Here is a 16,542-nt window from a genome sequence, read left to right as displayed (position 1 = left end):
TATGAAAGATTGTGGTAGTGTTGACAACATTTACTCTTTGGTAAAAATACATCTCTAAAAAATTCTAAAAATCTAAATTTTAAAAAGGGTTACAGAATTAATTTTTTCTTATGTATTGAGAATACAGAGTATATTCACTATTTAAACAGAGAATTTACCATTACTCTTGATATTCATGGCACTCTCAGTCAAAAATTATTTCCTTGTTCAGCCAAGGGTATCAATGAACAATGCAAGAGAAAGATCACAGCAAAAGGAAAAACACAAAATATATTTTCCCCTATCCTGTTTCTCTTTAGCCAAAACAAGAAAACAAAGTTGTCCTTCCTCCCAAACTAATCTTCAGAAAACCTGACCCCCCCAAACTGTATACATACCTCTGTAGTGCTGATACAGCCTTCCCGAGACCCATTTCAGATATGCAGTTGGAAGCTGAACTGTTAGCTGCTATCAGTCCCCATTTTTAGCTGTTATGCTGTAAACCACTTGTTGTCTGTTTGAGTGATATTTAATGTGGTTGAGTTTGAAGTGCAGTTCTTCCTTCAGAGGAGGAAAAGCAACTGTCCAGCAAAAAACTACTTTCAGAAACTGCAGAACAATTCACCTGTAGCCATGTGCACAAAATGGTTCCCAACTGCTTCTTTTCAGATGGGGGATCTTGTGTTGAGCTTGTGTTGAGCTTGTGGCAGAGCAATGAATTCAATCACAAGTCTAAAATGGTTCTTAGAGTTTGTTTGTTCAGCCAAATTACTTCAGTGCTGCCCATGCCAGTCCCCATTACCTTGAATGTTGCTGTATACTAAAGATTATAAATCTTGAACAACAGTCCCTTCCAAGACAATGGGACATGGGACCAGAACATAAGAGAATTTCTTCTTACAGTTACAAACTTGAGGAGACCACACCAGCTCGTTAGATGTATGCAAGCAGCCTGGCTGTGGATTAAAAGGTTTAGCTTAATATGGGTTGATGGGAGTTTAATAAAAGGCAAATCTGTACATCTAGAACTACATTGTGTGGGTCAGCATATCAGCCGAGTAACAAACCTTGTCAGGGCAGCTAATGAACAGTTTTCTTTAGGCAGCTATTGCTGATATATATCAACCAAAATCAATGTTATTCCCAAACACTGCACAATACCTATTTACAGACCATTTATTATAATAGGCTTAAAGTAATGTACAGCCTGAGTTTATCTTGAAGTAGCCATTGAACAAAGGTTCAAATTAAACAGAAGCTGGAGCTACATTTAGACTTGAATGATACATTAGTTCAATACATCATGATACAGTTTTCCAATTGGTTCTGTTATATCCTCACATGGTTAATCAGAAATCAGTTTTGAAACTTTTAATTTAATTTAATAAATGCTTATAAAGTACTTAGATCAACTAGGTTATAGGTGATTGCTTGTCCCATCTATCTAAAAAAAAATGGGTGCACACATCAACTAATCAGAATTAATGTTACAATGATTTGACTTACGTAAATGTAAATCTGATGGTGAAGTGGTTTACTTTATATCATCAATATCATTATAGGTCTGTACTTTCTCTTTTCACAATCTTTGGAATTGGAAGGAAGTTTGTGGAATTATGCTTATCACCATTTCTAAAGAAGAACCATCTTTTGTTGACCATAACAACTAATTAGGTTATAACTTAATAGCAAATACTAAATTGAAGGTGGCAATAAGTTGTACTGAGCAAATAGAACAGTATTTGAAATGAACTGTCAGAAAAAAAAATAGTATCCAGAAACTGTATCCATGAATTTGATTTGATTATCATATCGCTGATGCAGGACAGCATGTGCATATCAGGTATATGGAGACACAATATCCTTTGTCCACCCACTAAAGTAAAAGTAATTAAAATAATAGCAACAATGTGCTCAGCTCTTCTATACAATGGAAGTCAGATCTGATCACCCCATTATAAGTCTCTGTGAGTTGCCAAAGTGAGAGTGGTGATCTCCATTAGAAAAGGTGGAGATTAGTGGTGTTAATTGTGATTGCTACCATGGCTGTAAACGCTGGTTTACCAAAGAAGATAATTTAGCTGCAATATAATAGACATGTATGCCAATATTCCCAATAATTTGGTTGAATTGTGTTCTTTTCAGGAAAAAAAATGCATATAGTATTTTAACAGCTCAAAATATATTTCCAAATATATACCAAAACCCAATGTTTTTCTGTTATCTGCATTGAAAGAGGTTGAATTCTTTCCAGAACTAAAGCAAGAGGTTTGGCTGAAATTACGTTTTAAAGAAAATTATCCTTAGCAAATAAATACCAGGAATCCTTTTAGAGAAAAGGAATTAGAAAAAGTTGCACAAAGTGGAATAATATTTGCTAGATATTAATAGTAGAGTGGTTACTATTTATTCTTTAGCTTTTATGCATGAAGTTGTATTCTAATTCCACTTGATGTTAAAATTTTGCATGGTTGTTAGCAAGCTCAATCACACACAGGGATCACCAATTCTTGCTAAAAGTCCAACTTTTCAAAGCCTACTTCAAATCAAATCATTTGGGCATTTGCCCCCTTTGACCAATACAGTTTTATCAGATTGGGTGTACACAAATCACCAGTATGGTCTGGCTTTTGTCTGTGTCAGAATGACTTCTGTTTTCATACCCCAATGACAATGCAAAGGGAGAAGGTTGACAAAGCAAGTCCAAATTCTTCAAGGAATTCAAAATTATCAGGTGCATTATTTGCATCTAAAATGCAAAGTGCATATAAAAGCATTCTGCATTTCCTTAGTGAAATAAATCCAAAGCCTGTCAATACGGGTTCTTAAAAACATAGTTTTTGAGGGATTCATCTTGCTAGTGGCCAACAAAAACTAAAACATAACTTTTGGGTGTTTGAACTTTCATTTGAAAGATTCCCATTGCTACTTGTCTCACGTTGCAGTTGTCCCCGGGACAATATTTGGAGTTGGAATCCTATTTACATATGTTCCAATGTTATCTTCTGTATCTGGTGCTTTAGCCCTGATAAAGGGTACTAATACCTCTAAAACGTGTTGGTTTTAAGTAAAAATGTGGAAATAAATTTTGTGCTGCCATTGCTTGTAAATCTATACTAGTGTTTCAGTTTTTGTTTCAGTTTAAGAGAATACTCGTCCAAGACAAGTTTTGTGCTTGCCAAATTTTCTGTAATTATTTCACTAATAAAAACTTATCAGAGATTTTCTACCTACCGACCAAAGCTAAAGCAGAGATTTGGGTGATTTTACACCATGAAGATTATTATATTTGCAAATAATAACAAAAAAAATCTTTCTTTCCCAGCAAAACACTTATGACCAAACCTGTACCTCTTAGGCCACAGTAATGTTCTGACCATAAAGCTATATTCCAACACAACTACAATTCCCATAATGCACAGAAAAAAAGAAACACTGTTCCTTTCTGCCTTACCAAACCTTAAACGTATTTAATTTTCTGAAGCTCTCACAGCTGATGGAAATCATCGCCTAACGGATGAATCATCAATAACAGAAAGAAAGATGTGCACTTACCTTTGCTGTTTCCCACCTTCTGTTGTGTTATAGGAAATGCTTTTTTATGCAGTTATAATAAAAACTTTTTCAAACACCATCAACTACATGCAGCATGCACATTGTATTATTCTTGGCATTTTAGAATTACTAAGTTTTAAATTTCATAGTCCCAGACCATTTTAATTTAAAGAGTGTGGCATAAAATATCTAGAAAAGAGTCAGGTCACGTCTGTATAAAGTGAATATTTTTCCTTCAGCACCTTCTCTTTCAAATTTTAATGTGCCCCGAAGGAAATGGAAAATGGTTCTGAAAATATGGTTTTAAAATTAAGTTAAAATTTGAACAGTAAAAAGATTTTACAGCATCGACAAGTAAGATATCATTTTATTGGAATATATTCCTAATAAGTCAGCCTTAGAACGACTAAACCTACGAAAAAGGTTGGCCAATTATCTCCTGGTCTAATATTTATAACCTTTTCGATGAAAAATGCTAAGAAAATGATAAATATCTACAAAAAAGCTCTAATATAATAAGAGAATCATTTGATCACTATCAGTAAAGTTTTAAGTTTATCTGTCAATGCAAACAAAGCAACATTATTGTGTCTATTTTTTTTTGGAAATACAAAAGCCAACTTATATCACTGCTGTGTTTTACCAAATATTAAGCAACGACTAATAAGTCTGTTCATTTACTGCATAACACAGTCTTAGCTCAAAGCTTCAGACATTAGCTCGGATTCTGCCTAAAGCTCTGATGCTTTTAAAATCAGCCAACAATACTCACGGTCATTGCACAAGGTTCCGCTAAATGAGGTCATACTGCAGTCACAGTTGAATCCATCCCATTGTTGCAAGCACACACCCTGGTTCGCACAGGAATCCTCTTGACATGTTGTGCTTGGACCTGTAAACGATACACAAAGTTGGACTTTGCCTTAAAACTTGACAAGGCTTTTCGAACACATGTTCACGGTGGTTGCCAACATCCCAATTCCTCCCATATTCCTATGTAACGCATTAATATACAAAAATGCTTCTAAAAAGTTTCCATTGGCAAATTATAAATAATATTGATAAGATTAAATATCATATAAATTAATGTATTTGCTGTCTCTGTTTGCATCGCCTTTCACATGTACAGCTTAACACACCTGAAACATTGGCTTCCTATCTTACTTTTCAAGTTGCATGCAATGATAGTCAGTAACACGTAGGGGAAGAAGGGGCTGCATCTAATCTCCCTTAGGAAAGCTTCAGCCAAATGCAATGCTGGTAAGAAAATGTTTGTTTTAGCTTTTAGGCTCTTTAGTAATCTTTTATTTACGAAAATGAATTGTTTATAGAGCTATTTCATGTGGGGTTTGGCTTGAATATGAGCAGTTTGTACAGACAGCTTTTGCAAAGTTTCAGCAAATTTTGGAAAGAATTTGCAAAGTTTTTCAAATGGTATAACCTTTTTCGTTAAAACCTTTAAAGTGCTCTTCCCTTCCAGTTCAGAAATGTTGATAGATATTTATAGGAATACTTAGCCGTGTCAACATTTTCATTAATGTCTTTGTTTAGGTTTCCTAAACTGGTACTTTGAACCCATGCACCAAGTATGCTGAAAGCTCTGCAAATGTGTGAAAGTTGGATACACAATATTTGTCTAAATATAAGTGTCTAAATGTATGTATTATATTTATTATGTATTTCTTACATATTGGTGCTGTAATCTGATATGAAGGAAATCCTGTACTTTGCCTTTTAGCAGAAATTTTCTGTAATAAAGATTGGTCACTGATTTTTTTTCTCTTTGTGCAAGGTGTCTGGTCTTGTATCAAGCAACCTGTAGATTTCTGCAGGCATCCCTAATGTCGAGACATCTTAGCTCCCTCCCACAGCTTTGCTCTTTGCACAGGGTATATGCAGGCAATAATAATATCACTGATACTTTATTAGGCATTATTTAGATTTGAAGAGACATTTGATGCACACAGAAGGAGATTTATATCCTTTGTGGCAAATATATTTAAGTGAAAGAAATCTTGTCTGGGGTTAATACTTAACTAATAGGACTAAAGTATTTCAGAATGCTTATCATATTAAAGTACGCCCTTGAGTAAATCTTTCATAGTTTTCCCAAATGTACATTTTTTTATTTTTTGGTCATGCTAACCTTAACCATACATTTTTCCTCACTACACGTAGCCCTTTCATAAAATCATAATATTTAAACAAAACAAGGTGAGCAAGTTTACCTAAAATTTTATATACAATTTTAATTATGCTAATAGTATTGTTTTATTCAAATGGATCATATTTAAAATAAGGGAGCTGTTATTGCACATGTTTTTCTGAAAATACAAATTTCATCATGCTGGGACTTTGGCTTTTGCAATATTTAGCAGCTAAATGCAAGTTGTTAACTTGGGAAGCATTGAAGGTAATGGTAGCCTAGCTATTTTAAAACATGAGTAGAACTAGAAGCAATTACTTTTATGGTAGCTTAACAATACAATTTATAATAATTATCATGATAAAAGTTGAAACTTTTTAATGTTCCTACCTTAAGGGTGAAACCTCTACTGGGTTTGTATAGTCAACTGTGGTCCCATTAAAGTGCCTTATTAGGAAGGGAACCCAAAGTACATTACATGCCAAAAAGGATCTTTGAATTGAATTGGAATTTACTAGTATCCATCTCTATATACAAAATATTACATTGCTTCATAAAATTTTTATTAAAACATAATTTCGGTATGGAGGAAAAAGCATAACTGGTAACAACACAATATGGCTCGAATGGTAAGTATAATTAGATATCCAACATGAATTTTATATACTCTTCTGGGGTCTCAAACAATTCCTGCACAGCTATAATACATTAAGTTTCACAATGCCTCTAAAGAGAATTCATGCTCTATTACTAGTATTTATAGATAAATGAGACTGCTTTTTAATGTGTTTCTGAGGTCAAGCATCTTCGTGAGACAACTATAGGGCAGAATATATTATGATTATAACTATACTTATTATGGGCTTTAGGCAATACGGCACATTTAAGTACTCCATAGATTCTAGTGGCAAAGAGGGGAAAGGGTAGACATATCCCAGGGTGTGGAAGTTCTCCATGGCTAATATTACTCATACCAGGTGATATCACTCATACCAGTGATATTGGAAGTATTCACTCTTCTGAAGACATTCCTGGGGCAACGTAAACTTTCTCTTTTGAAAATAAGGGGGCAAAGGGGAACATTGAGTCCTGTTATTCTCAACTGCAGAATGATATGGGTATGAAATTATGTTTTATGGAAATCTTAAAAGTTAAGTACAGCCACCCAAATATATGTTTTCTTTTTGTAGAGGGAAGTAGGCTGGGCCATCCAAACAATTATAGTATACATCACGAGAACTCAACCGATTGTTTTCACATAACCTTCCATCTATGTACTTTTCAACATGTGATATTGTTTAGTTGATGGCATTGGCTTCACAAGGTTTTTTAATTTACAAAAGAGACAGAGGTAGAAGCATTAAAATGCCCATTTGCTGTAGAAAGATACAAAAATTGTTTAGTTAGTGATCAGTGATTACCCATAAATAAAATATTGAATTTTTTAACAATTTTTTTTTAGGTTTGATTAGAGGTCCTGTTTGGTTTTGAAATTTTGAATAAATAGAACTCCACCAGAGAATCTCGCTTGTATTCTACCCCGGTTTAACCATATAGAAAAATTGGAAAATCATTAAATGGAAGATATCAACAGCAAGTACAAGCTGATAGATATTTTAGTTTTCCCTTACTCTTCTAAAAAATTTTTGGTTTGTGTTCCCTCACTTTCCGCCTGGTGAAAAAAATTGTTACCACCACTACAGAAATATAGGTTACGTATTTCTAATGGAGACCGGGATAGTAACAAAACCCAACAGGATCTTCAGTCCTTCTCCACTCTATCCAAAACTAACAAAACACATTAAAACAGGACTTAAAATAAAGAGTCCTAGAGCAGGAGCCCTGGCATTAGTAACATTAGAGAACATTGGAGAACTATTCAACACACCACATGGGAGATTCCCACCTAGAGAATATTACTGAATGACAAATTTCACTTCTTTATTATTTGGCCCCTACAGTTACTATATTTACTGACTTTTTCCTTGAGCAAAGCAAGTAGGAAGCAAAAGTATTAAGTATAAAAGTATTATGAATGATCGATGGTACAGAGATCAGCAAATCTTAACAGGATCTTTCACTCTGAACCCAAAAACCAAAAAGCTATCTTTCAAATAAAATTCAATGATTAAAGGAGAGAGCTTTCATTGAAAAATAAGTTTTGTGTTAAAATGACATAATTATTAAATACTGATAACATGAAAAAGTCTTCTACTGGATGTTGGCAAGTACTGATTTGCATGCTCTTCCGATCCCATGTGTTTTCTTTTGTTTTCTTGTGTATTAATATTTTGGCATGCCCAAATGTGACATAAAAGGGACAAACAGTTCTGCTCTACCTCTAAAGAATCATAACTAGATCATTGTAAAATAAGAAATTAGAAGGGGATGATCAAAGCAATTAGCTAGTCACTATACACACATCGTCAAGACTGAAAGCCCTTATGCAGAACATATGCTAATTAGAGCAGGATTATTTCATCTTCTTTATAAAAGAAGAAAGGGGAAAAGCTCATAAAAGAGGAGACACTGTAATCCACAAATGCACGGACATATTCAGGACTGATTATGTGCATTGGGTTTCAGTCTTGGGTTAAACACACAGTGCAGTCTACCTTGCAAGTCAGCTTTCATCAATGCAACTTTTGAAGGCAAAATAATGGCAAAGAAAGCAAAATATAAAAAATGTTAGTAAGCAATATAAAATGCAAGCAAGCAAACGTTAAAATAAGAGAAAGAAGAATTTAGAAAATGGCATGCAAAGCTTTTAAAGTGGTTGTACAGGAAAAACATGAAAACAACTGTAAGACTGTAAGTATAAAACAACTGTATCTATGGCTTTTATTTTGTACTTAACTTTGTGTATTTTTTTTTTTTTTTGCAGTCTGTAAATAATTTTTAAAACAAGCTTTCACTGAGTACTGTAGCAATTCATTCTCAAATTTTGAAGGATTGCTTAACTAAAATGAATGACTTGAATGACTGCAGTGTTTATTGGGAACTTTCAAAGTGAATTTCACCACAGTGCCTGCAGCTATGTTTGTCAGTATGGACCAGGTTTGAATCCTATTTATTGCTTGCTAAAATATGTAAGTCATTTGGAACCCATTCTCTGATCACAGGTTTACTTTAAATATAAAATGTGCATATTCTTTCCTGCTTGAGTTCATTAATATGAAAGAAGGGGAAAACTTATGCGTGCAGACCAGGAGTCTGAATTTGTTATGGACATGTCAAGAGAAATCAGCCAATAGTGGTAACATGGAAAAGCTCTTCTCCCACTTCTAAAGGATTTTCCACAAGAAAGTTGGCAACTACTTTAAAGTTTGACAGAAAATGACCGGTGAACAATTCTTTGTTTTTCATTGCCAACCGCCTGGCTGTTTGCAAAACAGAATCATAAATCCTCAGGAGCACTTAAAGATATTTGACCTTCTCCAACCAACCTTTTACTCAGCCACTGAAAATTTTAGCATCAGCCAGCAGACAAGAAGTTTTCCACATTACTTATAAAAGTGGAAATCACCTTTAAGTGCTCAGTTATGAAACATGTTTTGCTACAGAACAGACTCGTGCTGCATTGAAATGAAAGCAAAAATCAGGTTCTATAGTTTTCAATAATTTTCTGAACTTGTTTACTCCCCATTATTTTCTTTATTATCCCAACAACTGTTGTCAGGTAAAAAGCCGTAAATTCTTCCCTGTACAACCACTTTAAACAAAATAAACAAATGCAACATAATAATGCAAACCAATAATGAGTAAGAGCCATAAATCTCAAATCAAGACAAAATGAGAAAGTTGTAATCTGTTTTTTTTTTATTTTACTGCAAATATAAAGGTTAATTGAGCTGATGATACATAATGAAGAGGAATTATTTTTTTTTCCTATTTTCTTGATTGGAAATGAATGCATTAGCAGACTGAATGCATGGTTGCACCCTGACTAGATAGTGTGTTTTCCACGCTCTTTAACACTCCAATTTCCTCTTACAGTGACTGGTTCAATTAAGACCATAACCCATATTAAGGTCACGAATGACCTTTTCAATCAGTTATGGAAAAAAAGGCACATCCTTACTTCCTTTTTAATGAAGTGTCCACAAGGCAGGCTTGTCATTTTATTTTCTATGCTGATGCTGTGGTATAAAAAGAAACTTAATGGGATATCCATGGACTTGGTGGAGGAAGAAGAAAAGTCTTTGCTTCCTATTAAATAGACATTTGAGGTTCCTGAACTGTTTGAAATGTTATATAGCATTATGCTGCCTAATAAGGTGTGTCTAGTGTTTCCAGCGTCCAGCTGGAAGTGGGAGATGGGAGTTCGGGAGTCTGCCAAGTATTTCAAGTAAATAAAAGTTGCCTAAATGTGACAGAATAAATTGAATGAATAGTGTAGGGAAGTATTTTCAAAACCTCCTAAGGCCCACCAACTGGTGTGGATATTTATGGATTTAACTAAACTGAATTGGGGACACATCTCGGCGGGTGAGTTGATTTGAAAAATGGATACTGGTAGAACTTCAGGAAGACGTTGATGATGCATTAAATATTATTATTCAACATGTGGGCATTAGGAAGTACTCAAAGCAGACCTATATCTACATCATTTATAGGTACAACTAATGGGATAATAGAGTGCTTTGTATAAATGAGCACAAGCAGAAAACCCATCCAGTTTTTTAAACTGAAAATGTGTTGAGTTGAATTTTTCGCCTTTGACTGTGGATTTCCCTTGAATTGTTTCTTAATAACATGGATGCAGAGTGCAGCATCTGTATATGTTGGGGCTGTAGTCCCAGAAGAGTTTTTAACATCTGGGAAGGGATTAACAGCTGACAGCATTTCCAGCTGCATTAGTTTTTGCCACTATTAATTAGATTATGTATTTATCCCACCAACAATACATTTTTGAAACCAAGAAATGTAATTTCTTTGTATGTTAACTTCAGTCTGACCCTTTTTTAGACTTAAACCACCTAATATTCAATATTAACCCCAAACTTGAATTTTTGACTATTGTATTCCTTGCACTCAACTCATTCCATTTGTGCACCAAACAGAGCCTACATTCTGCCGATGCACCAACAAACATGTATTTTGTTAATATTGCCTTCAACACCCATATTATGTTTGTTGATAGCTTTCCTATGTTGCATTTAAAAAGAATTAAATATATAGAGATCTAATCTCACGTCTTGTTGCAAGTAAAGGGAAACCACCCCAAGTTGACACAGACAGCAAAAATGTACACTGACAGGGCATTTACCAAGTCCATACTTTATCTAAAGTTTGGCCTACACATACATTTAAGGATATTTGATTCCATATAATTTCTGTTTTGTTTTTTTAAATTTGCCTGGAGTTCAGCTATAAGAGGTTCAGTCATCTCTAATACTAATACTTGTGTTATGAGCATCAAGAACAGGAACGGCCACAATAAAATCAAAACCACCAACCACATCAGGAACACTTCATTTCTGGCAAGTTCATTTGGCATTTGCCTACTTTCTCCGACTGTTTAAAATGAAGCTAATATAAAATGCACATCCCTGTCACTGATGAAAGTTTCAAAGCGTAGCTGAAATGGAAACCTGTAATAACATTTATACAGCTTTTCCAGATCTGTTATCAACTTGATTTTGAATGTCTTTTAATAGATTCCTGTGTAGGAAGTGTTAATGTGTGGGTGAATGTGTTTTCCTTGCACAAAAAGGCACATTACATCCTTTAAAATTGCACAGTGCATATTGATGAATGTAACTAAATTAGTTGATCCAAAAACATTTATTTGGCTGCCAACAGGGAAGCAGTAGTAGGCTCGTTTATCTCAGCTTTGCCTTTTCATCAGGTATTAAGGGATAGGATTCATGTAAATTTAATTTTCTAATAAATACACTTTTCTAAAGATTCCAAGAGAAATTTTCTCTTTCAGTGGTGTATTTAAAGTGTATGCTAGGTAAAAATAGAACACATATTCAGTATGCCTTTGTAATACATGCACATTTCATCACTTTAACAATGCTATAAGTACAAAAACATTTGTAGAGCTGCCAGATGTCCTATGTACTTCTAACTTTCTGTTGGGGCTGTAAAGTAGAAACTATTGTAAATGGGACATTTAAGGGACCAAATTATTATCAGACGAGAATCATCTGATGTGTGTACGTAGCCTAAGATCCATTTTAGACCCGCACATTGTTTTTGTTGTTTTAACATTTACTTTGTAATCACTTTGCAATAAAATATTTGTGTGCATGCAGAGTAAACATACAGAATTGTGACATTAATAAAAATAATTATCTTGTTTCACATTTCAGAACTGTGCGTGGAAATAGGGGAAAAAAACGCATAGTTCTATGTCCCAATCAACATGCTGCAAGCATGTCAAAAAAGCATAAAAAATAGATTTCCTCAGAAATAACTGCTAGGAAACAGATTCTTTAATGCAGAACATCTGCCAGTATGAGGTCTCTTTGTGCAGTTTGGTGTTTATGATTCTGAAGACATTTTAAATAATAATGCCTCATTGGCATAATTATTTGCAGAAAAAAAGTTAGGCCAGCAAAATTATAACCATTAGGAGGAAAATGGTAGAAAGAATTTTTATGATTAAAAAGCTTTCTTTCATCCCTGTTTCCTGGATACATTGCCATGAAATGAATTGGGTAAAATGCTGAAAATGTGTCAGATTGTTTTTTTTTCTCTTTTTAAGTAATATGAATAATTGTGTGCATTTTGTCTTTTACTAAGCATGATCTATCTTCTAAAATTTGGTTTCATTTTTATTTCCCATTTACTAAAATTACTTTTATTGCAGATTACTTCTTTTTACTGGTAAAAATTATTAATTTTTAGTACTTGATGACGTGTTCGCAACTCTTAAATTATTAATCTTAGTAAGTGGCATGCTGGTAAGTTGGCTCAGTGGCCAGCACCATGTTTTAAATCTTGCAATAATTTGATTTGTTCACGTTGCTTGCTCTAAGCAATGTCTTCCCACCTCAGTGTCTTCCTATAAACATACTGGAAGATCAATTGACTTTCCTAAATTAGCCTTGGACTATGCATATGGCTATAGTATGGATATTGTGAGCTTCTATGACAGATGGTTAGTGACATAACTATTATGAACTCAGTAGAGTGTATCAGCAGAAGCCAGTGTTTTAGAACCAGTCCAGCAGATCCAGTTTGGCTTAGGCATTGCACTTGCATACATTTTTTGTTGCTGTTAATCACAAGGGAGAGTGACAGATGAATGAATGATTGAATGAATGAATGAGGGCTATACACACAGTGCCCATTCTGTTCAATGAAGAGAGGAGAGGGGAGGACAAGTGAGCAGCACCCCACTGTGCTCCCCTCCCTTGATTTGTATAACAGTCTTTCCGAATCTTTTGTTCATGGATCTATCCTGATGGATCTATAAATGATGTTGGGCTACCTCTTTAGATAGTCAGGTTCTTACCCATGATGATAATCATCTCACATGTGTACACAGAGTTAGATGTGTCTACAAACCAAAATAGGGGTTATTTACAGCCCTGTCGTTGCTTGTTTGTTCTTGCATATTTAATTTTTTAACATTTAATCTTTTTTTTTCTTTATAAATTTCCTGCAATTTGTAAAAATGTACTTTCATTATTTTTACCAAATAATTATATCGGCTATAGTTTTATGGAGGATATTTTAACGGGATGTAAACTCTAACAATTACCTTTCCTTTTATATCTTTGGTCTGCTAACTAATATTGGTTAGAATTAAGATTTAACTGGGCTTGTAATATTTAAAACATTTCATAATTTTTCAAGCCACTTCATTGGTTAAATAAGGTGATAAAGTTGGAAAACTATGAAAAGTCTTCAACACTGGAAGAAAAATTATAGTTGAATGTGTTGAATTTAGGTAATCTTTTATGGCTTTACCAATGGCTCCCTGGTATACAATACTGGAGATGTTGCTCTATAAATGTGTAGTACTTTCAGGGACATGTGAGTTTAAGCTTCTTTCCATGCACACTTAATAACTTTATATTTGGAAATAAGGCATGCACATCCGTTTATTTATTTCTCATAGGTAGAGATCAGTCGGGGCAATGGAAACTCACTCAGGTAGAAAATCTATAGATTTAGGGTCATCCCAAAGATTAACTCTATTCTTTGGAGTCTTAGCCTTTAGTTACAATATAAAGAAAGAGATTTATAACACAATTCTATTCTGGTCCTCAGTGTTATGTGTGTTTTATGTACGTGGCTCTGAATGCATACAAATAAAGCGGAAAAAAGTGTCATTACTGTAAAACAATGCCGTCCTTCTTTAGACCAAGTATTATTGATTTTGTTTATTCCTTCCTGTTTTTTTTTACCTAGTGTTCAAATATAGGAGCTCTTTTATCTAGAAATGTATCCTTGAAGCAGCAGATAAAGATGTAGGCTCACCAGATCTGCTTAGACCAATCTAGTTTTAGTTCTTTGGCCATCTTGATTGGCTGGACAGGAGAAAAGCACACAAAGGGGTTGAATAATTTTGGCAAGAGCTATGCCAAAAATGTACACTGAGCTGCTCATGTGTGAACCTGCATATAATTTGGTTTTATTTCTTAAGAGACATTTACCCTGATTTATTAAAGCTCTCAAACACTGGAGAAGATAGGCTATCATGTGAGAACTTGGGTCATCCAGCAAACCTCGAATAGATCTGGTCTCAAATTGGAAACATTTGCCAAATAATAACAAATGATCTTAATAAATCCATTTCCAGTTTGCTGGATCACCCAGGTTCTTACATGTTGGTCTATCTTAGGCCAATAAAATAGCATTGAGTGTTTTTATTCTTTAAAAATGTTTACTTTTAGATTTGGTCTTCAATATCTTAAAATTCTTTTTATTTCTAAAGCTGACTTAGTAGGAGGCATTGCGGGCATCTGCAATCCTTTTTTTCTTTTACAATTGTGGCTGCTAAGGGAAAAAAAAATGTAAGACACTGAACAACTTTTCTTTTGATGCAGCTGCTATTCATTTCAAACTCAAAGTTTAATTGTGCTTTAAAAGGTTGCAAAAAAATTTTTTATGTGTCCTCTGGGCAAATCTATTTGCTCAGTCTACCACCAAAAGTACAGCCAATGTCCTTCATATAGGCAATGTATGGTGTAGATTTGGGTTTAGACAAGCCAATTTTCTAATTACTTGAAACTATAGCTCCCAAATATAGAAATGCAGACATACATAGAAATTTTAAAATAATTCATTTTTCTTTAAAGTGCTTTACATATTAGTAAAGCTTTTTTTTATTCAGGTAACTGTTATAATTCTACACCAAGACTGTTATCAATTCTACATTATAATTTGAAAGCTTTGCCATTCATTCTTGCAAAGGGCTAAATACCTCCTAGTTAATGCATACTCTTTACAATGCATACCATTGACATTAATACCTTTATATGCATTTACCTGGGACTAGAAACAAACAAAGTTCAAGGCTCAAGGTAACCCCATCAACTAAAGATTTAGCTCCCAATGTAAGGCTTGAATAATTCAATTAAATGATAGATAACCAGGCATTTAACAACACATAAAAAGTAAATGAAATACCAGCAGTGATTGAGATTGGTATCATAAGAAAGGCTAGAGGAAAAAGAAGTTTGATGGAATTCAATGAAAATCCAAAGAGGTGCCCATTTGATCCAAGGAAAAGCCATTTAGAAAATAGAGTTTGCAGCTTGAAGAAAATTGACACATGAAGTTCTAATCTAACACAAGATCCAATTAACGTGTGCCACTGTACAAGGTGGCAATATGTTCTCTACTGTCAGATCTTCATTAAATGGGAAAGTGGAATGAATAGAACATTACAATCAAAGCTTTTGGCTTTTGTAAGGGTTAAGTTGAAAAAATTAAAAACACAATGGTGAAAGGGTGGATTTTTCAATTTATTTCTGTTATTTAATCACATTGATTGGTAATATTGGTCGATGAACCATGAAACTTGGAAGCAGCCAAATGTGAACCTGGGAAGACTATATAATTTATTAAATGTCAGTGGGAAATAAATCTTTAGACTGCTCATTGGAGTGACTGCTTTTTTTTATTGATGGTGTGAATTTTGATTACGGAAAACTAAATATATAATTGTCCTGGGAAATCCCGGTTGCTAGAACATAAAGTACACGCGGGATGTCATCTCCTATTTTTATCTGTGTTTTAAGGGAAATAAATTAATGCATTTTTATTACTTTTTTCCAAATAATTTAGGTGAATAATAACTCATTTCCTAAACTGTAATATATATGTGCTCATAATTAGGTCGATAAAACTATTTTTGTATTTGTTAACGGCCTAATTAATAAATAAAGAATAAGTGTTCTGGAAATAAATGTTCTGATTATTCAAGTTGTATTAACATTTCAGGTTCACGAAAAAGAGCTTGGGGCATGTAAAACTAGCTAAAAAAACATTTTTTTTAATATTTGAGTTTGAGGCCCCTTTTTCAGGAATTTCACATCATGCCAATGACATCTTAATCCACCCTAGCCCCTTCCAAATCTGATGCCTTTAGCTGCTTTGTTTGTTTGGCCAGGGATAATATAACTCGTACATTGCACATGGAAGTTACTTTACCCACATCATGGCAAAATTGTTCACGCGCTCAGTGTACTTTTAGAATAAACTGTGCAAGGGACTTGGTTTATTAAAGCTCTACAGGACTTGAGAAGATAAACTAACCTGGAATGGATTTCTCAAAATTAATAAACAATTTATTAGTTTGCAAATGTTTTCAAACCAGGACGAGAGGTTTGCTGGATTAACAAGGTTTTCCCATGATAGTCTTTCTTTTGCAGTCATGGAGAGCTTTAATAAATCAT

The 16,542-nt window shown here is 34.0% G+C and overlaps 1 protein-coding gene across 22 annotated transcripts in view; it reads right to left on the bottom strand.

Annotated features, from left to right (window-relative positions):
• Nucleotides 1-16,542, bottom strand: part of NRXN1 (neurexin 1) — an 892,798-nt gene that overhangs the window by 387,605 nt on the left and 488,651 nt on the right. For 12 of the 22 annotated variants that reach the window (XM_072409701.1, XM_072409711.1, XM_072409724.1 and 9 more), the window contains one exon: nt 4,307-4,426. In XM_072409701.1, coding sequence (XP_072265802.1) covers nt 4,307-4,426 — 120 coding nt within the window. Of the gene's footprint in view, nt 1-4,306; nt 4,427-8,295; nt 8,323-16,542 lie in introns of all 22 variants that reach the window. The other 10 variants (XM_072409697.1, XM_072409698.1, XM_072409708.1 and 7 more) reach the window with 1 other exon arrangement.

This window comes from Pyxicephalus adspersus, chromosome 4, assembly GCF_032062135.1.
Source record: "Pyxicephalus adspersus chromosome 4, UCB_Pads_2.0, whole genome shotgun sequence".
NCBI lineage: Eukaryota > Metazoa > Chordata > Amphibia > Anura > Pyxicephalidae > Pyxicephalus > Pyxicephalus adspersus.
This window is presented reverse-complemented; position numbering and strand designations above follow the sequence as displayed.